The sequence below is a fragment of the Idiotropiscis lumnitzeri genome, chromosome 17, assembly GCF_059441095.1.
Source record: "Idiotropiscis lumnitzeri isolate Australia: NSW breed Sydney's pygmy pipehorse chromosome 17, RoL_Ilum_1.0, whole genome shotgun sequence".
Taxonomy (NCBI): Eukaryota; Metazoa; Chordata; class Actinopteri; order Syngnathiformes; family Syngnathidae; genus Idiotropiscis; species Idiotropiscis lumnitzeri.
Window position 1 is genome coordinate 5,139,983 of NC_142407.1, and position 21,863 is coordinate 5,161,845.

The 21,863-nt window shown below is 39.4% G+C and overlaps 3 protein-coding genes across 3 annotated transcripts in view; 2 read left to right on the forward strand and 1 right to left on the reverse strand.

The window, feature by feature from the left end:
• Positions 1–329: 329 nt before the first annotated feature.
• hspa4a (heat shock protein family A (Hsp70) member 4a) lies at positions 330–15,661 on the reverse strand. Its single transcript, XM_088279534.1, has 19 exons — positions 15,295–15,661; positions 13,453–13,510; positions 13,239–13,379; positions 11,964–12,086; positions 11,610–11,709; positions 8,031–8,164; positions 7,709–7,953; positions 7,560–7,636; positions 6,259–6,410; positions 6,076–6,182; positions 5,725–5,858; positions 5,164–5,345; positions 2,886–2,963; positions 2,502–2,651; positions 2,003–2,128; positions 1,798–1,905; positions 1,599–1,718; positions 963–1,124; positions 330–781 (listed from the first exon to the last, which is right to left on the reverse strand). Exons 1-19 carry the CDS (start codon positions 15,399–15,401, stop codon positions 575–577), a joined length of 2,511 nt encoding a protein of 836 aa, XP_088135660.1. The 5' UTR covers positions 15,402–15,661; the 3' UTR covers positions 330–574.
• A 1,423-nt stretch (positions 15,662–17,084) lies between these two features.
• zcchc10 (zinc finger, CCHC domain containing 10) lies at positions 17,085–18,918 on the forward strand. Its single transcript, XM_088279900.1, has 4 exons — positions 17,085–17,201; positions 17,900–18,061; positions 18,195–18,233; positions 18,324–18,918. The coding sequence occupies exons 1-4, from the start codon at positions 17,161–17,163 to the stop codon at positions 18,559–18,561; spliced, it is 480 nt and encodes a 159-aa protein (XP_088136026.1). The 5' UTR covers positions 17,085–17,160; the 3' UTR covers positions 18,562–18,918.
• Positions 18,919–20,061: 1,143 nt separating this feature from the next.
• aff4 (ALF transcription elongation factor 4) overlaps positions 20,062–21,863 on the forward strand; it is a 43,466-nt gene continuing 41,664 nt past the window's right edge. Inside the window, exon 1 of the mRNA XM_088279590.1 lies at positions 20,062–20,350. The gene's annotated coding sequence lies outside the window, so the exon portion shown is untranslated. The remainder of the gene's footprint in view (positions 20,351–21,863) is intronic.

Consider the following 21,863-nt stretch of genomic DNA (forward strand, 5'->3'; position numbering starts at 1 on the left):
CCCAATGAATTGTCTTATAACATGTATTTTTTTAAATTGCTTTTCTCTGTTCTCGCCCACTCACGGTGATGATTTGAATAAATTATCATTATGCAGTTATGATTTCCGCTGACATTAATAGAAAATAACACTTTGTCCTTGAGGTTTATTTCTTAATTTTTGATGACATAGCAACAACAGCAGCACCTGGGAGCATTATGTAGAAAAAAACAAAACCAGTGAAGAATCATACAACTAAACGAATTAGCAAAGCCATAAAACAAATGAAATACTGCATGCAAGTAAGCTGTTGCCATTTGAACTCGTTTGAACTCTTTTTTTTTTTTAAATCTGAATACAAAAAAAATACTTTAAAGTGGATAGAAATGCATGTTATGTTGTTACGTTCCAGATTCTTCAACTCGCCACTTTACCATAAGATATCCTGCAAACATTCACGTATCCCAGTGTGACCATTAAAGACCATTCATTAAAGTCATAAAGAAACAGAACAAATCAATGAGCAGCACAGAGATGGGAGCGCTGCTGGATCTTCACAAGTGCGACGTAATCGGGGGAAATAGCGCAAAAAAAGTTAGTCAATGTCCATTTTGGGCAGCTTGTTTTCTTCCGTTTTCTGCTCTGTATCTGCGGATGTGTTTTTGTCCGAGTTGGGGGGCTGGCTCTCTGTCGTTCCCTCATCCCCGTTGGTGGGCCCGTTATCGGTCTTCTCCTTTGGTGGGTCCACTTTGGGTTTGGGCTTGGGCTTCGATAACACAGGGTTGCACGCCGAGTAAAGCTCCTGTGTAGAAATAAAACAAATTCAACAACACATAAAAACTGCGGTTAACTTCTCTTCATGATCTGACCCCAAGTAGAAATTTACTGTTTCAAAATAACAACAACTTGGAGGTCAGGAGGAGTCAGTGCATGGAACAGATTCTATTCCATAATTGAGTTTTGACTGTGTATGGCTTGCTAACCTTGGATTTAGCCTGAATCTCGCCAACTTTGACAACCGGGTCCAGCGTGAGGTCATGATTGTTTTGCAGATTCATCTTGTTGTTCATCCACGCCATGGCGTCGTTCACCTGCTTCTCCACGCGGGTCACTTCCAGCTCGTCTAAGTGTGCATATTGCTCGTCCTGCGCAGGAGACGAGTTGAGTCATTAAATGGTGACGTGGCTACTTTTTACATTTTACACACTGATAAACCAAGTAGTTCAGCTGTGTTACAGCCCTTGTGGACACACTGCTTTGCGACGGTAAAACATGGGCACCATGTCTTTGCTATTCTGCGCGATTAAATCCGCGATTGTCTTCCACCAGCTTCCTTATGCAAAACAATGTGAAAATGATCGCTGTCATGTTGGCTGTTTTTTTTTTTAAGCAGGAATTAAACTCCTTGGAATGGGTCGGAAAGGTTGCTAAATATAGCAACAAAATAAGAAAGTTGGCAACATTGACTCGACTTTTTGTAAACTAGCTGTGTGGTTTGTAATCATCTTAGTATAATCAGCGCATTTCAGTGGGGACACGCACCCAAAACAAATTCATAAATTGTCTGGAGATGTGAACTTGAATAAACCATTCATCTGCTAGCCTTAGTAGATTGTTACCTTTGCCTTGTAGGCGTTAATGATCTTCATGTACAATTGGATTTGCCTGCCCAGCTCCTCAAACGCCCTCGGCCGCTCCTCAGCTTCCATGGCTCTCTCAACAATAGGCTGCCCGATTTTCTGAGGGCAAGATGAGCAACTTTTTAATGCACATTCCAAGTAAAATCTCAACTGAAATACTTTCAATAAAAACCGTTACCTTCAGTTCTGCCAGTCTGTCAATGTAAACTTGCTTCTTTTCATCCTCTCCATCTTCATACAGCCACATCTCTGTGTCCTCCAATTTTAACGAGAATGTGTCACGATCCTGCATATAGATACATAAATAAATAATTATATGTTAAAGATGGAAAATTGGACTTGATCAATTGCGGTTTGGAGATATTTTTTTTTGAGCTTCTCACCGCTTTAGTGACAAACTTTTCCAAGGGGCCGAACAACTTGTCCCTCATGTCATACACATACTCCTCCACGTTGTTCTTGGAGTCGTTCCTCTCCTTCTCCAGCTTGTCTTGCATTATCATCTTGCCCTAGAGGCATGACCAGAATAAGTTGTGACCAGTGTGTGATGAAAATGGTCGCTTAAAAAATTTATTTAGGTGACACAACCAGACAACAAACTCAACAATACTTTTGATTCAAAGTGGTCAAATTTCACACACACACAGAAAAAAAAGCACATGATATGGTTTCCTATGGGAAGAATTGTTTTAAAATGACAAAAAAACGCAAATCAACCAGCATCACATTTTATTCTTTAGAGTTTCTACTGTAAATCTAAACTATTTTCTGGTAGCATTCAATTTTGTTTAATATATTTCTTTGACTTAAGACCAACCTCTGACTTAAACATAACTACTTTGAGTGCACGCTGAACATGCCCCGTGCTTTTTGGAACATTACCTCATTCTCCACAAACATATTTAGCACATTAGTGGACAGCTGCCTGTACAAATTGGTCTCAATGGGCAGCTCCACCGTCTTTGTTTTCACTTTGGGCTTCTTTGCCTGAGGCTCGTTCTTCTTATCCTGCTTGCCTTCCTCTGCCGCCGTCTGAAAATCACGAGTGGGAATAAAATTGTTCTAAGACACAACTTCATATCAGTATTATAACAATACCCAGATATTGTGCCCTCTAGAGGCGACACATTGTATATGAACTACATCCGAGGAATCTGATTGGACGCTTAATATGGCAATGATATGATGCATTTTTGTTCTAAACGATACCAATTATGTTGTATTTAAATTGAGTTTTCACACAGAGTCAAGTCAACAACTTTTTACCTCCATCTCTTCTGCGTCACCTTTCTTGTCTACCCCGGGAACTGCTTTTTGATCTTCCTGGTCTACTTGCATTTTGTTCTGAGACGACAACAAAAAAACAACAACAGGCAAACATGATGATCCAGATATTCTGCAACACTGTTAGAATTAATAACAGAAATAACACCATAACTGAATGTATCACCTTTTGCTAGGACACTGAAAGAATACAATAATGTAATGCAAACATTATTATGGAATGGAAAGGCCATGGTAAAGATCAGATGGACTCAAACATTTTTTCTGGGCTTTATCCTTTCAATCTATTAAGCTACAACAAACAAATACATTGCCTTGCCTAGGGATGTAAATATTCAGCGATTTGAATTCCTTAAAATATGCATTGATGTAAAAAAAAGAATCGATTCCCAACGCCATGTTAACAACCACTGTCGATCTCTCATGTCTCAGCTGTAAACAAACTACAAAATCAATTGAATCGTTACATCCCTATTATTGACCAAATGGCAAATAGGCCTATCAAGGTTATCGTTTGTAGCTATTTTGGCATTGGTGTTTTGTTAAAGGGCATCTGTGTAATGCATCAGAATTTCAGTTGTTTCAATGGGAGTGTTGCAAAAATAGTGTTGCATTTTACAGTATATGATGGTCGACTGGTTATACATGGCACGCCTGTCTCTCAGTGTAGAGGTCGTGGTTTCAATTACAGCGTCGAGGTTTGCATGTTCTTCCTATGCATGCATGGTTTTTCTCTACTCTGCTTGCCTCCCATATTCAAAAGACACGTATAGTAGGTTGACTGAACACTCTAAATTGACTGTAGGTATGATTGTGAGCGCGGATGGTTGTTTGTGTGCTCTGCTGGCAACCAGTCCAGGGTGTACCCCGCCTACTGCCTGAAGACAGCTGGTATAGGCTCCATCACGCCTGTGGTTTACGGCAAGAGTTCCACTCTTACCGTTGTAAGGTAACAAACTTATGCGCAAGTCAGAATGCATGACAAGCTACCACTAACCTATGCTACTGAAGTAGTAAAGTCTTGATTATAGTCAACATTGGTAGGAAGAAATACTTGTAGGCTGCTACGTATGCAATCGTTAGTATGGCAATAACTGAAATAGCTTTCTTGTGCCAGATGACGACATCTTCTTTCACAAGTTGGGACCAATGTAAACTGAGGATCTCCAGTTGCTTACTTTCAAATGAAAACAAGTAATAAGAGCCAATATATTACATTAAAGAAGTTGCCCAACACTGTTCAGCAGAGTACATGGCAATGACTAATGGCAATGACTAATAATGACCAGACAGGCATTTAAAGAGAGAAACAAAGGGAACTCCTTGTACCTGCCTGCTACATTCCATACAGATGACAAAACCAAATGTTCAGGTAAGGTGTGACCAGAAAGGCTGTGCGAAAGAGTTTTAATTCCCTTTTACAGTGCCTGCAAAAACCACTGTGCCTCTTTTTTCCCGTTTCACTGATCTGTAGAAACAGAACTGATGTGGAATTGGGGGGCCAAAGTTGACTCAGCAATTTTCCTCCTCTTGTGGCACCATCAGACCATTCAACAAGGAGGGACGTGTTGTGTTAAAGAGCATAGCAAACCCCCATTAACATGGAATACACTCCAGACCAAGCACTATAGGTGAAAATCCACAATAGTGAGACCGTATACAGTGCTGTGAAAAAGTATTTGCCTCCTTGCTGAAATCAGTTTTTTTTTTTGCATATTTATCACTAACAATGGTTTCATTTCATCAAACCAATTTTATTATCACACTGAGATAACCCAATGATATATAAAATGCAGTTTCTAAATGATGATTTTATTTACCAAGGGGGGGAAACAATACAAACCTATCTGGCTCTATGTAAAAAAGTAATTGCCCTCTCAACATAAGAGCGAATTCTGCCAATTTTGGCAGCAATAACTGAAATCAAACATTTGCAATAATTGGTGATGAGTCTTTCACCCAGATGTGCGGGGATTCTGGACCACTCTTCTTTTAAGAATAGTTCCTATAGTTTATATATCCATGTGTTATTTTCAGTGTGATATTAAAATTGGTTTATGAAATGAAACCTTTGTGAGTGATAAATATGCAAAAAAAAAAAAGAATCCGGCACAGGGCAAATACTTTTTCCACATCACATACATTTATGATCATTATTACTTTTTTAAGTTTTACTCCAAAAGTGCAGAATTTGGTGTAAAATGCTCTGATGGGATTTCTATGTAAAAGAGACATCTGCATCACTGAACACTACGCATACCTCCTCATCCTTCACCGTTTGGTCGGTCTCCATCGGCTCCTCTCCATCTGTTGCTTTCAGCACCTCAATGAGGGACGCGCTAGACACGCTGAACAAGCCGTGAATGTTGACTCGAACTTTGACCTTCACCTTAGCACTCTCCCCAGATGACTGAGGGACCACGTTTTGGATTAGAAATTGCCCTGCAAAGGCAATGTGGAAGCGGTTAACTCCTCTACACCATGTGGGACACACAATGAGTCAACTCCAGCAACACTGCATGCAAATGAGGCATTACTGTCTGTGCACATGAAAACTGATCACACCACATCTTTTTTTGTTCTAAACTTTGCATTCTACTTTGCATCCAAAAAGCAGCCGTCATTTGGTGCTAGAAAGAGTCCTGGATGCCTGAAGATTGTTGCAAATGCGGTAAAACTTAAATATTATAGTAATATTAAAAAATGTGAAATAAATTCACAAAACATGATGACATTTGCTGATACATTTAAACGTATCGTTATAAATCTCCTCAGCATCAGTTTGTGTGACTGATGAAGCGCCCTGGCCGGCATTCTTTACCTATGGAGGTATTGGGGTAGGACAGCTCCTTAGGATTGTTGTAGTAAGCTTCAAGAAGGAAGGCCTCCTTCCGATAAAAGGTCAACACTTTGGAGAAAGGAGCGGCGTGATTCTTGGGGAAGACCTCACAATCACTGTCAAGGACAAAGCGGGACCAGATCAAGAGGACGTAAAATGTAAAAAGAAACCATGCAAACTCCAATGAGATTGGAACCCAGCACTTTTCAACTGTAAAGCCGAAAAGCTAACCACAAGACCAAACATTTTCAAATATGACACGTGACAATCGCGAACGTACGTCAATGCAATTAAAAACATAAAATAGTCTTACTTCAGTGAAAAATGTTTTACCTCAGTCCTTCCTCGGCTGCAGAATTCCATTTAATAGAGATGGAGTAAGGGACAACGTCCGTGATGGAGAACTCTCTGACTTTGAAGGCCGGAGACAAAATGGCACACTGTGTGGAGGAAACACATTTTCAGATTGTCCTTCAAACTGCATGACAGGACCCAAAACTTGCATTTGTACAGTACCTGCAGTGCGCAGCCTCTGACCACGGCCTCATCTGCATTCAGAGTGGTGCTCAGCTCTTTGCCAAAGAACTTGCTGATGCGTTCTTTGATGGCTGGAATTCTGGAGGCGCCGCCGACGATCTCCACTGCGTGCACGTCTTCTTTCCTCAACTCTAGGCACATGGAGAAAAATCCCAACGTGTATCACTACTTCATTTGACCTAACAGTATAGTAAAACCTCACTGGTTAATGCCTTATAGCTTGTTCAAAATTGGAGTTTGATCCCAAATTTTCCATTGATTTTGGCTCGAACATGGCATAAGTTCTTTTAAATACAACCGATTTTCTAGTAACAACTTGTAATGACTGACATTTTCGCATGCAACTGCACGTTATGTGGTGTCTCTGTCTGAATCCTAGGAGGCACTATGGCAATAAGGAGCACATAATGTAGACAAGAAATTAAATAAAACAAGACAAAGATATACAAGTAGCAAAACACATGCCATATTACATCTGTATGATAATGTTAGTAAAAGTAAATATAATTCTGCTACACATTTTATCATCACCATTGCTTACTTCTCCGAACTCAACGTGCCATGTGTGAGACTAGAAGACAAGGGAAAGTTCTGATTGAAGATACACTAATAGTATAGCTTATTGCACTGCCACGTTTGTTACTCAGATCAAAAAGTAGTATGATATGGTTTTACATTAGTGTTTCATTCCATTTCATATTTGAGTATCATGGACGTTTGTGTCACAGTACTGAGGTTCCACGGTTCGGATCTCGCGTTATCATCATGCCTATGCGGATTTTCTCCTGGTACATCAGTTTAAGGCTAATAATTGTTCATAGCAGTGAATCTGAGTATGAATGGTAGTTTATGTGTCCTGCGATTGTCTGGAGAGCAGAGAGCAACTACAATCAGTTTTTCATGCTATAGAAAATCGATACATGTGTAACAGTTCATGTAAAAATTTGTCATTTGTCTTATCTTTCTTATTATTGATTTGCGGTAATTGCATATCGAGATTGTTTTTTAACACATTAAGACCGGTAAGCTTCTCATACCTGTAGGACAGATAAATGTTTAACTGATTTTAAATGTTTATAAAAACACTGCCTGTGGAGTTAATAAATGTTTGATGTTGGCAAACATTTTCATCCTCGAACAAATTATTCTAAATATAACTGATCCCTTGGAATTTTGTATGAAACCAGATCAAATTGGAGCTCAAGTAAATAATGCATAGCGTGGTTGTACACATGCAGACACTGGAGAATGCAACGGCCATTAAAGTGGTATGCACTCACTAGCTTGTTCCATGACACTGCGCAGGGGGGCCTCCACTTTGGCTAACAGCCCTGCACACTTCTCCTCAAACTGACCTCTGTGGACACCAAACAAAAGGGTAATTCATTTTACGGATGATGGTAACACACATTGTTTATTTGTATCTCACCTGTTGAGCTTACTGGACACGTCAATTTCATTCATGAAGCACTCGATGTTTAGGGGCAGGTCGGAGGAGTTGGCGCTCATCAATTTCTTAAGCTTCTCGCACTCCTGGTAGAGGCGCACAAGTGCACGAGGCTTGGACCTGACGTCCAGCTTGTACTTCTTGGCAAAGTCCTCGCAGAAGTGGCTCACCAGAATGTCATCAAAATCCTTCCCGCCCAGCTCAGAGTCAAACGCCGTGGCAAGGATCTAGATGGACGAGTGGATAATATTTACCGGCTAATCATGTTGACATGATCATACACCGCCAATCCTTGAATATTCACCTTAAGCTTTCCCGTGTTGAAGGCACAAACGGACACCTGGTAACCAGAGTGACCCACATCGACAAAGACAACAATCCTGGGCTTCTCTTCTGGACCGGGCAGGTCCTGCTTGTAGATGCCATAAGCCAGAGTCACTGCAATTCGCAGACAGTCGAGATGTGAAGTTTCTTTGCTCATGTTTGCAACATTACACTGCCCTAACTGGGCTTTGCTGAACAATATGCTCCCACAAATAAAAGAAAGGCACCTTCAATCATTGAAAAATAAATTCTAGCTGAATAAGGGGGGTGCTTAGTTAGTTGTTTAACAGGTTTGTGGACACGTGTATGGAAAAGCGTACAGGATTTCAGCATGTCGGTCAAACTATGCAGTCACGCCAGAGTGGCAAACATGAGTTTGCGACTCATACTCAATAATAGCATTAAGCCTACACATTGAAGTAATTAAAGAACTGTTGACCACCCTAGGACCGTCTGTTTTAAATATAATTAATTTATCGCTTACCACGGGTATAGTACCAGCAGCTGTTAGGACCGCCGTTATCCGACCGTTACTTAAGCAACCAAACCTTGACCCAGAGACTCTCAACAACTATAGGCCGGTTTCAAATCTTCAGTTTTTTGCAAAAATTCTTGAAAAAGTCGTAGCGCAACAACTTCATGAATATATGACTGCTAATAATCAATTTGAACCTTTCCAATCGGGTTTTAGAGCTGACCACTCTACTGAAACGGCCCTTGCTAAAGTTACTAATGATCTTCTCATAGCTATGGACGCCGACACCTCATCAATATTACTCTTACTCGATCTTAGTGCCGCTTTTGATACCGTTGATCATAACATATTAAAACGCCTTGAAACGTGTGTTGGCATTTCAGGTTCAGCGCTTTCTTGGTTTAATTCGTATCTGTCGGAGAGGACGCACCGTGTAATTCATGGCAATGCGACTTCGGATCTTTGTAAGATCACATGTGGAGTTCCGCAGGGATCGGCACTTGGACCTCTATTGTTTAGCATCTACATGCTACCGCTTGGTGATATTATACGGAAATATAACATTAGTTTTCACTGTTATGCTGATGATACGCAGTTATACATGCCGTTGGATATAACGAATCCGCGCGACTGCTATGAATTAGAGGCATGCCTTGCCGAAATTAAACAATGGATGTCTTTCAATTTTTTGCGTCTTAACTCAGATAAAACCGAGATGCTCATCAATGGACCAGCGCGTCATCTGTACCTTTTCAAAGACACCACTCTGAGTATCGATAAATGTAATACTACCCAAAAGGATTCAACAAAAAATCTCGGTGTTATATTTGACGCAACTATGTCATTTCAAATGCACATTAAAAATATAACTCGAACTGCGTTTTTTCATCTGCGTAACATTGCTAAAATTCGCCCAATTCTATCAACGTGTGTCGCGGAAATCTTAATCCATGCGTTTGTTACGTCTCGCCTCGACTATTGTAACGTTTTGCTCTCGGGTCTCCCCATGTACTAAATCAGTACTAAATTCCATTGCACTCTCTTATTTATTTATCTAATTTATATATTTGTCTGTATTATTGTTGATTTGCACTGGAGAGGGGAGCCCTCTAATCTCGTTGCACACTTGAGTACAATGACAATAAAGGGATTTCTAATCTAATCTAATGTCTAGTATTAAAAGTCTGCAGTTAGTTCAAAATGCAGCAGCTAGACTCTTAACTAAGACGAGAAGGTTTGATCATATTACCCTGATGTTAGCCAATTTGCATTGGCTTCCGGTCCACTTGAGATGTGATTTTAAAGTTCTGCTACTTACTTTTAAAATATTGCACGGCTTAGCACCTTCCTATCTCGTTGACCTCGTGGTACCATATGTTCCGTCCCGAAACCTTCGCTCACAAAATGCTGGTCTTTTAGTGATCCCGCGAGCCAAAAAGAAGTCCGCAGGTTCTAGAGCGTTCTCTATTCGGGCATCAATGCTTTGGAATGCACTACCCTCAGATATTAGAGGTGCCACCTCAGTAGAAATGTTCAAAACACTATTAAAGACGCATTTATACTCTTGTGCATTTAGCTGAAATATTTGTTGGCCTGTTTACTGCCGCTTCTTCTCTTTTCTGCCCCCTCTTCCCCTGCTTGGAAATTAGGTGATGGGGACATACTTTGAAGATTACGGCACTGACGAACCGGGAAGGGACCTGCTCTGCCGAAGTCGTCTTCATGCAGCGCCTCTTCTGATTTCCTTATATTTCAGCACTTCGTTGAACTACTTGTTGGCCAGTTTACTATTTCTGTTCTTTTTTTTCTGTTCCCAATTCCCCGACTTGGGAATTAGGTGATGGTGATTCACTTGGAAGTGGCTGTTCTGAATTTACACCAACTGACCGGTACAAGATCGAAGGCTCATCCTCGGATATGCTGCCATGGATATTACGACCCTGGATGAGGACCCACTCCACTGAAGTCATCTTCCTGCAGCACTTCATTCAATTAACTCTCACATTATCTCATCTATTATTGCAGAGCATCATTGTATGTGTCAAATGTTGCCCAGTTGGCATCCATTGCAGCCTGGTCATCCTGGAAGGGGGATTCCCCTATCTGTGGTCCCTTCTCAAGGTTTCTCACTTTTCCCCTAATGAGGTTTTTTGAGTTTTTCCTTGCCCTCCTGGGGGTTAAGATCGGGGATGTCGATTGTGGTTATGTAAAGCCCTTTGAGACTGTCTGTGATTAAGGGCTATACAAATAAAATTGACTTGTCCCCCACTTGTTAGTGTGTAGCCTCTAAAGTCAAATATAATTCATTCAGACCTTTTTGAAAAGATTTTCCTCCACTCAAAATAATGAAAAATTAAAATTACCCAAGGTCTAACTGTCACATCATAAACTGCTTCAAGTCAGATTTGTAACCATTGTAGTGTACAAATAAGAAATACATACCAGATCCCTCTGAAGTAAGTGAAAAGCACTGATATATGTTCGCATTCTGGGAAGCATCATTTTGAGTGGCCAAAACAAAAAATATGGCATATAAATGGACCAATTTCGTTCTTGCAAAGAGATTGAATTTTCAAGCCAGTGTCGAGAAGTGTTCTTTACCATAAGCACTTCAAAGATCTTTTTTTCTCAACCGTTTTCTTTATGATAAAGGGTTCTCAAAAAGGTAGGTATGATTACAATCCATTTTGAAAAAAGTGTGGTGTGTTGCGTGTATTGTGACAGGTTGTGTGTGACTGACGGCTGTGACGTATATATGCTGAGTGCGCATGCGCTGAAGAAGCATGGTGAGAAAGAAGAAAAAAGTACGAAAGGAAGTGAGGACTGTGTGTGAACAAGCAGCCAAGGAAAATGAGCGGACTGGTGTTCAGAAGAGAGAGATTTTGCTTAGTGAGTCAATTTCTGACTAGCTTAATACACTTTCTATGTTGAGCTCGGCCATAGTTGTCTTGGAATGACGTCGGTCAGGAGAATCTCACTGAATTTCAGATTGCACTATGACATAAGGGTGTATTTTTACTTTTTTGTTTTCACTGTAATAATAAAGGGGTTGTAATATATGGTGGATTGTGTGTGTCTATGTACCGGCTGTGGTCTCGTTCATTAGACGCAGACAGTTGAGGCCGGCGATCTGGGCAGCATCCATGACAGATCTTCTCTCTGTGTCTGTGAAATAGCAGGGAACCTGTAGAGGGAAAAGTAACAGCTTCTGTGCTTATTTTGTCAATTTGATAGTGAAACTTATACGGATACAGTCAAGACACAGCACATCTCATTCTTTGTAACACTTTGTGATATACAGCGTCAAGTGCTTCAAGCTATATAAACCACGAGGACAGCTGGCAATGTACTTACACACCACGGAAACAGCCTTTTTTTTAATCCATTTCGTGGCTGACCTTGCGACTCATTTTACTCATATAAGGCATATTTGCTTACAGAGATGACGCAGTCAGCCACTGGTTTCTTCAGGTCGCTCTCAGCCGTCTCCTTCAGCTTGGTCAGCAGCATACCGGCCACTTGCTCCACGCTGAATAACTTCTCTTCCTCCATGTACATCACCTGACATTCAGAAAATGTTAGTAAGTCTCCATTTGTGTTAAAGTACAAATTGTTTGAATGGTGATAACGGGGGTGGAGAACCCGTTGATTAATTTAAAATAAATAAATAAATGAATAGAAATAAATGAAAAAAAAAACATTTCTTTTTTTTAATGGCTGGAAATGCCAGGAACAAAATTCCAAAACAGATAGAAAGTTTGACCCAAAAACAATAAATATATTGAACCCCAAAAAAAATAAAATAAATTGCAAATATTTTAACTAGCAAACTGCAACTATTTTAAGTTATAATATCACCAATCGCCGTTAGATGGCAGCCATGCCATAGTTGCACTTAAACTGGGTCTTTTACTGCCTGCTACTACCATTTGAGTAGGTCTAATATCTTTTTGTGGATTTGGCATTATATGCAGGACAAATATAGTACCTCAATACTGTTAAAAATTGAAGCGAGTTGATTTTTGTGAAAACAAATATACAAAAAGTTCCTGCACTTCATGTTGGTTTCTTGTTCATCGATTTTGTGCCATCCCTGAATGGTCTTTTGTTTTTGCAAGAGAGCCCTATGAACAGAGAAAAAAAGTACTGTATATGTGTTTATATGGTTCTCTTTTATGCATGCATTGAAATTTAAATAATAATGTTAAGAGCATGTATTTACTCCCTATTTAAAATGCCATTTATGTCATACATCCGGTTAAGTAGTGTGTGGCCCGAGGTGGCCACCCCAGCAGCACTGATAAAGAAATTGTGCCATCCTCCAGCATTTAAATTGCTAATTCTTGTTATCTTATTAATGGCATTTCACATTATGTTATCATTAAGCTAATGGACTTTAGTTCTACAAAATTTTACGGATTGTTGGACAATTTGGTGCTTAAATATAGTGTACAATTTCTAGTTCTGTTTGTTTTGGGTGTCAGATTCATATATTAAACTTAACTGGGAGTTGTGGGATATTTTTGACAAGATGTTTGTCTTCTACAGCTGTTTAATGTTTTGCACCCTCCATGCAGAATAAAATATGGTCCAGTCATATTTGGAATTGTTTCAAGTTTGCTGTTGGCTTTATTGTGGTACTTTTGTCGAAACTGTTTTACTGTTGTGACCCAAACATGATCACTAAAAAAAAGGCATCTGAACACATCTTACCTTAAGACCAGTGGACCCAGAGGGCATCTGCGCAAGGTCGTACACCAGTTTGGACTTGGCCGACTGAACATAAGGATCGGCGAAGGCTCGGCCATGAAATCGCTTGAAGCCCTGAACTGTGTTCTGACAGTTGGTCACCACCTAGACACAAGCAGCAAAGCATGAACATGACACGGTCCAACATTTAAGTACGTTTGGCAGCGGGCATGCTCACCTGGCTCTTTGCAGCAGCCCCTATGGATCGATTCCGTGGTCCAAATGAGACGAATGACCTGAGAGCATATACAAGGTGAGTAACAGCACATGATAAAGTCCTCTACACTAGCATCAGAATTCAAATCAGAAACAGTGAACACCCGCTATATCGCAGTTTTTTTCCCCCTTTCACCATATTAAAGATTTCCACAGATTGGTGGTGGGTCTGGAACATATGCCCCATGATAAGGAGATTCACTGTATGTTTGTTTTTCCAGTAACCTCACATCTCAATATTTCTATCTGTCAACGCTCATCAAGTGGCGTGCAGGAGTCCACTTGGGTCCCACCGGGCCGTGGTCAAAACACGCATGTCATCGCACACAAACACAACTGTCCAACATAAGTGTTTGCATATGTGATGTCAAAGAGCGGTCATGGCTCTCACAAAAGAAGCCCAACAGGTGTGGTTCCAATTTATTCTGTTGGAAAAAGGATGGGTGGATGTGGGGGCTGATTCCTGAGTGCATGTGTACGTTTTCTTCAATTTTGAAAGACGTTAAAACGGTACTTAATTTATTAATCAAGTATGGAGTATAATTAAAATTAGACTTGTCTGCATGTACTCTTTGTTTATAGTTTATATATGTACTTACCGTTTTTTCATGTGTATTTCTACAATTTATATACAAAATAAGGAATTAATGCAAGTGTAATGTAATGTAATAATGTATTGAATTAACTCAGAAAAACTTTTAATTTGTTATTCTTTGTGACCTGAATCTTTCAAACCCTACTCTTTGGAAATTCAACACTGTTCTCATGATAAAGCATGCGCATGGCTAAAATATTACTAATAAAAGTACATTCGTTTTCTAATCAAGCAAGTTAATTTTACATATGAAATTTTAGTTATATGTAAAATTTTTAGTTGTATTAAATTTGATTACATTTTTTTACGGAATTTAGAAAAGGACGTTAAAATGCACCTAATTTATTGATCAACTTCGAATATTCTTAAAATTAAATTTGCCTGCAAGAACTTTGCTTTTTTATGTACGTACTGTTTTCTTCAATTTATATTTTTAAAAAGTAGTAATGCAAGCGTAATGTAATAAAGTACTTAATTAACTAGGAGTATGTTTAATTGAAATTTTTGAAAGTTAACTAAAAGTTCCAAATCTTACTTTGTTGGAAATTAAACACTGTTCTTGATAAAGCAAGCTCGTGACAAAATGTTGCGTTATAACAGAGTATGCCGTGTATCGCAGTAAACGGACAAAACGCATTACGCAGAACAACTGCCAAATCTCAAGCAAAATTATAATATTCACATAAAGTTATTTTCGTAAGCGTTACTAGAATTTTCCAACAAGCATGGCCTACTGTCGTCACCTTGGTAGCGCGGTATATCACAACAATACACACCAGTTGGGCGGTGCTTGAGCCACCCAGCGTTCGTCCACGTCAATCTACAGACCCGCACCGCTCGCCTGCGGTACCACGGTAAATGAAATCAGACCCCGAACAGTACAGTTAATAAAAACTATGATCTTGGCTAACAAAGCTAGCTCGAATGGCCAAACGTGGTTGCTATGTGAACACGATGCGAGCTGGAGCCACATTCGTGACACTTGAAAATTTTAAATAAACAAACGGTCATGTAAAGTTTAAACCAGGGTGATTACTTACAAAATTGAAATAAATACATTTTAGTGACTAGCAGCGAGTCATAAGAAACGCTGGGTTCACGTGCGACGTTATTACCGCGACACCGGTGAGGCAAACTACTATGAATAAAAATTAAAATGCATTTCTCTGGACAACTGTCATGAAACATAAATATGTGATAGATACTTACGGCGTGCATCTGTCGCTGAACTCGTTCGCTATGGTCTCAATCCCACCGGCTCGGGCTACAGCGACATAGCAGCTTTGAAAGCCCAAATCAAATCCCACCACAGACATCTTGAGTCGAGTCTTCAAACTTCACTTGAATCGTTACGTACACCTGTGGTTTATTGATATATCACGCGTGCGGCTCCGGTTATAAAATTGTGTAAAAGTCAAAGCAAAGTAGTTTTAAGGATCCCTTAAGTTGGGCTAAGGTTCCCTGTCGTCATAACCCTCACCGCTGACCGGTGCCTGCGATCTGTACTGCCTCCCCGCAGTTTCTAACGTGGTCTCCGTCAATTCTCGTCAGCGGCTATCGCGAGATCTGGGCCTTTCCAGAAACATCGATCTGGATCATTCTAAAGGCGTGACTGTTTCTAGAACGTTTTAAGTCCGCTAATTTATTGACTTTTAAGTGGAAAAAGTCATTTTGTTGTAAAATCATAAAGCAGTTTGTTCCAGCTCGTTGTTTTTGTTCTATTAATACACTTTAATGCAGCTTAATACAATACAATACAATACACCAATGTCATGTCATGTTATTATCCACACCGCTTATCCTTTACAGGGTCACGGGAGGGTGCTGGAGCCTATCCCAGCTGACTACGGGCGAAAGGCACACTACACCCTGAACTGGTCGCCAGCCAGTCACAGGGTTGACATAGACACTGAGTGGGAACTGAACCCACGCTGCCCGCACACAACTCGGGCGAGTGTACCACTACACCATCAGTGACGACTCAATACCATAATACAATACAATACAATACAATACAATGTAATGCAATGTAATGTAATGTAATGCAATGTAATGCAATGTAATGTAATGTAATGCAATGCAATGTAATGTAATGTAATGTAATGTAATGCAATGCAATGCAATACATATAGTGGTACACTCGCCTGAGCTGTGTGCCGGCAGCGTGGGTTCAGTTCCCACTCAGTGACAGTGTCTATGTCTGACCTGTGACTGGCTGGCGACCAGTTCAGAGTGTAGTGCGCCTTTCGCCCGTAGTCTACTGGGATAGGCTCCAGCACCCTCCCGCGACCCTGACCAGGATAAGCGATGTGGATAATGACATGACAATGACATAATATAATAATATTCAGGGACAATTCCAAGATTTTAGATGGCTGGATGGATGAATGGATAGTTGGCTAGTCGGATAAATTGGATAAATTAGATAGACGGACAGGCCGTCAGACAGACAGACAGACAGACAGACAGGCAGGCAGGCAGACAGACAGACAGACAGACAGACAGACAGATAGATAGATAGATAGATAGATAGATAGATAGATAGATAGATAGATAGATAGATAGATAGATAGATAGATCTGATAGCGTGGCACGCGCGTGTGTTATTGTGGCACTGCCTATAGAGTCATGAGTATGTGTAGGAATGACGAATGAATGGTGGGAGGGTGACAAACCATAACCAAATGCTCAACTTCAGCATTTGCTTGTAAAAGTGACTGAAGTCAGTCCAATGCAAAAGGCAGAGTTATGAAATTGCAAATGTTATGTTCTCTGGCTAATTATTATAATTTTGTGACGGAAGTGAGACTTGTTCTGTTATAAGATGCAATTTACACATGCATTATTATTCAATGTAATTGATACAGATATTTCACAGACACAAATTCAGACAGTATTTCACTATTTACACCTAATCAGCAAATACGCCACCCAAATGCAGAATGTGAATGCAGGTGGCGTAATCATTAATAGTCGTAGTACACTACTTTGGCCAAAGAGGGCGCAAGACAAATTTAGTTGCTATAAATATAGGTTTATATTTTTCCTCAACGAAGAAGAAATGTACAACACAATATGGCGACTCCCATGCACAGAATAATCGCCAGGCGGCAAGCGTGAGTATTATATAAAAAAACGAACAAAAACCGTTTTCATAAATTCTAAATGATGTTTGCTCGTGATGGTTGATGTTAAACTTTAATAGCGAGTTGGTTAATGTTAAACGTTAAGGCTACCGGGCTCAAATGGAACTCAAACGCTGCGCTGTCTTTCGTTTCTTTCAACATCTTTTAAACTAAATGCAGCGCACTTGAATGTCTTTATGATAATAATTTAAAAAAAGTTGTTAGACTCCGGCTTCCTGGTTTGAGTGCAGTGTTATATCGACATTTATTCAAACCCAGTCTTCGCTTAATTTTCCGTGGAATTAAAAAACAATGGCTTGACCTCATTTTCTGTCATGTCATAGTAAAGACATCTGGAGTTGTTTTTTACTCGTAGTCTTGTATTTGTTTTAATGTAGCAGCAATCTATTCAAATAAGAGGACATTGACCACATTTGGAATATTGTAATAGAATAACATACATGTATTGTAAATGCTCTGACCTTTTTGATGAAATTATTTACAAAATGTCCATTCAATTCATTCATCCATTCATTCATCCATCCATCTTCCTTACTCAACGTTAGCTGAGTCTCACTAAGAGGAAGATGTGCATTGTGCTGCTCTTACAAATTATTGCACACAAATATGTTAATTCAAAAGGCCTACTGGAAGCCATGAAGACTACTCTTATTCTTTGTCATCTTTAGGGAGGCTAACAAACAACACGTGCGTTGCCAGAAGTGTTTGGAGATGGGACACTGGACATATGAATGCACCGGGAAGCGGAAATATGTGCACAGACCCTCAAGAACAACTGAGATGAAGAAAAAGCTGAAGGAGGTTGAGAATCAACCCAGGAGCATCACTGGGTAATGCAATGCCTGTCGTTTCACATTTTGTAATGCAAACGCCGCCTTGTTTCACATTGAGATCTATTTCTGAAAACGGAACATGCATGAACATTACTGTTTGCGCTAGAATCTGTTTGCTTTTTCCCTGAAGACCAGGACAACAAACATCCAGTGAGAAGAAAACTAAAAAGTAAGTTGCCTTATTTGTGTAATTTGTTCTGCGACCACATTTTTCCCCATAAATCACGCCCAAACCATTTTTTTTTAAATGTTATGTCAGAAAAGACTCGAGTGGGAGCAGCAGCGATTTGGACAGCTCGTCCAGTGACTCATCCTCAGACAGCAGCGATTCCTCCAGCTCATCTGCAGACGACGACAGCAGCAGCAGCGACAATGACGATGACAGCTCGTCTTCTTCTCCTACCTCTTCGTCATCGTCATCGTCGGACAGCTCAGACTCTGGAAGTGGCAGCGATTCAGATCAGGAACCTCCAAAGAAGAAGAAGAAAAAGAAATGAGGATGAGATGGCTGTAATAGTGTGATGTGCTCTTGTTTTAGCAGTCTGCATTCCTGCATTTTGTCAACGCTGACGACATGGAAAACTGCTTGCAGTTATTTGTTAAAAATTTACACGATGATGATTTCGGATTATTAATAACATGTTCTTGTTTTTTGGATCTATTCAGGGCAGCTGCACAAAGCTATCCGAGGTGTATGATGTTTTTTTTTCTTTTTGTATTCTGTATTGACTAAAGTATATTTTAACCAAGTTTCATCTGTATAGCTCGCAACCTCACCTATATAATATTAGACAAAATGTGTTATCTAACCTGTCAAAAGAAACTGAATAAATAAAAAAACACGTTCATTTGAATAGCTTTACTTGGTATAGTTTATTTTTTTAATCAAATGAATACATGTTTGGATGTAAAAAGATACCCATCTTAATAGGTGAGTGCTTTAATATAGTTCCAGGTAATTTAACCACTAATAAATAGATTAACAAGTTGCATTGCTTGTATGAATATTATTTGAATACATAGTTCATTTATTTATTGAAAAGTTAAACTTGTTAATAAAGAGTTATTAAACATACCCTTTACTTGTCAAACTACTATTTCATACCTAATTTCTATTTAAAAAATCATTTGGGTTTTTTGTCCCCACGTTATTTCTTGCTATGGTGAATTTTGAGTGGGTTGAAATATTTCACTTGGTCTCAGATGGATACATTTGAATTATACTACATAAATACATTTGTGTCTGCCGTGTTAAGATTTGAGATGCTCCTGTACAGTACAAAAGTGAAGAAAGAATCAATATTACTAGAGTAATAACATTAAACTAAACTACTTTAGTAAACTTGTTAAACGAATAAATGATAGTTTATTTATTTACAATTTATTGACTATTTTATTAGCATTCGATTAACAGATTTAGGTTGTAGTTTTTATTGGCGTCTGTAGGGGCGGTAAGATCACATTAATGTTTGCTGGATGAAAATACATCAACATAGGAAGTAGTGGCGTTCGAGGGGCAAAATGCCTAATGAAAATTCAGCTCAAGAATAATGTTTTTAATGCTTATCACGAGCAGGAAGATTCAAATGACCCCGCTGGCGTACGTTTTCAAATGTGGCTTACAAATCGTGACGAACGACCAGAATGGACGTCATTACTTGAGATACGAACGTCACCGATATGTTGCATTTTGAGTAGGAATAATTACAATCAATAAATAAATGAACGCCCTGCTCATTTGCCGTTGCCTCTTTAGAATGTCTCAATTTATCTAATCTCCTCGTCGTCGTTAGTGACAATCAAAATGTAACTATACTTGTTTATTTGGGGTTTAAATCACCCCGAAGCCCAAGTGATTTGTATTTCGGGCAAGACTTGTGAACTTTCCTGCTGACAGCAACTCGCGCTTGTGTTTACATAGCTTTGCGTGGAGAATTAAAGTGTCCGACGGCATTGAATGCAACATAAGCTCTCTGTCCTCCATGCATCCATTCCTGTCTGTGGTACCTGCTGACTACTGAACTTAGCTAGCAGCCTTACCTTAGGAGGCACTTCTTTCCTGGAATAAAAACATGAACGAACGTCCGAAAAAATGATTTTAACTCGTTTTCCTCCCGATATGTGAACCCTAATCGAAGAAGAGATGGGGACCGTCTGTTGGGCTGTACCGTCTTAGCTGTTACGGCGTTTTGCTGGGTCCATTTTGCGTGTAATTGGAAGTGGAAAAGACAAAGAAAAGAGCTTTCCAATAGCTAGAATGGTTTGGGCCTAAAAAGAAGACAAGAGGTAAGGATGCCGGATGTTCCCAAACAATATGTTTTATTGTTTGACTGTTCGCAGTGGTTGTGCAACGTTTGCAGCGAGTGTTAATAAAAGTGACCGCGGAAATGTTACATGTTTTGCGAGCTTGTTAGCCGTTAGCTTCGCTCCCCTCCCAACTACCATCGAATTGGGCTAGCCAGCGTATGCAGGTATGGAGGCAGCAGTGAGCATCTACTAAATGTCGCTGTATGATTTGAGTAAATGTAGCAATGCTCGTCTATATTTTCGTTTTGCAAAAAACTGTTTATTTTGTCCTTCTGCCAACGTTAACTGATTACATTTAACTTGAATTTTTAACGTTGAATGTCAGCTTGAGAAAAACAGTGAGTATAATAAATAAATTCATGTGAAAAATTTATAGAAAATAATGAATTTACGAGCACTGATGGGAAAAGCCGAGAGTCGCAACAACTTTTTTTTTCCATTTACTTTGCTTATCTGTCTGTTTTGTTTTATATAATCCAGTGGTTCTGAAACTTTTTACAGTAAAATGCACCTCTAACATTAACGACAAACATTTAAATAAAGTAACGTAAATGCAGTAACGTATTTGGTTCGACTCTTCATTTAAAAAAATGAAGCTAAAGTTTTATTTAAAGCATGTTATTGTAATAACATCTGCTTTGCGAATGTACAAAGATCTGTTAGCAATTTCAGTTTCATTTTTTTGTTTCCTGACTGAACTCAGTCAGTTATTGTTAAAATCGATTTTTCTGCCGTACGATTATTGCATCATATAATGGGATAGAAACTTATTTCCCCCAAAAAATTCTTTCCCGTTTACTGTTTCGTAACTGTTGTTTTATTTGGTATTCTTTAATGATTAAACAAAACTAAATAAACTAAGCAATAACGTGATGTTCACATGCCTTTCAGGTTCTCGTTTGATAGGTAAACACTCCAGAAAATAGGGAAAAATGTTGATCATTGTTTTCCACAGTTAAAAGCACATGAGAGCGAGACATTCAGCTAGGATCTTTAAAAGGGAGGGAGGTAAAAGTGTCTCCAAGTTCAAAAGGATTGGCTGTTAAAGATGTTTCGTGTTCAATGGGTGTGGCTTGCTGTTTGATAAGAAAAGTTGTCAGTTTTGTTGTGGCGACACGACTTGCTTTTCGTTTTTTCGTCTTGATATTTATCGCATCGCCATCGTACTTTACTGTAATTGTGTAATTAGTATTCAAAATAATAGCGTTTTTTGTCACATTGCATTAATTGAATGGCCACCTGGGGGCAGTATAATACAGAGACACATACCGTTTATTTTATTTTGACATCTCAACTTCCTGAGCTCATCGCTACGACACTCATTAGCCGTCTTACGCAAAGGATAAAGAATATATGACTCGGGACTGTTGTATTGTCTGTCTACATGTGTGCTGCAACATTTGCAAGTTGCCTGTTGCCTAAAATGTAATGGCACCATGTCAAAGATGCATTAGCGTTAAGCTAGTGGACTAAAATATTTTAAGGAGAGAAA

Excerpts from the sequence above, each read along its gene's own strand:
- hspa4a (XM_088279534.1), bottom strand. The coding sequence starts at position 15,401 with ATGTCTGTGGTGGGATTTGATTTGGGCTTTCAAAGCTGCTATGTCGCT. Across the intron at positions 1,125-1,598 it reads TTAACGCCTACAAGGCAAAG|GACGAGCAATATGCACACTT; the intron begins GTAACAATCTAC and ends TCTCCTGCGCAG. Across the intron at positions 782-962 it reads AGATTCAGGCTAAATCCAAG|GAGCTTTACTCGGCGTGCAA; the intron begins GTTAGCAAGCCA and ends ATTTCTACACAG.
- zcchc10 (XM_088279900.1), top strand. The coding sequence starts at position 17,161 with ATGGCGACTCCCATGCACAGAATAATCGCCAGGCGGCAAGC. Across the intron at positions 18,062-18,194 it reads CAACCCAGGAGCATCACTGG|ACCAGGACAACAAACATCCA; the intron begins GTAATGCAATGC and ends TTTTCCCTGAAG. Across the intron at positions 18,234-18,323 it reads AGTGAGAAGAAAACTAAAAA|AAAAGACTCGAGTGGGAGCA; the intron begins GTAAGTTGCCTT and ends ATGTTATGTCAG.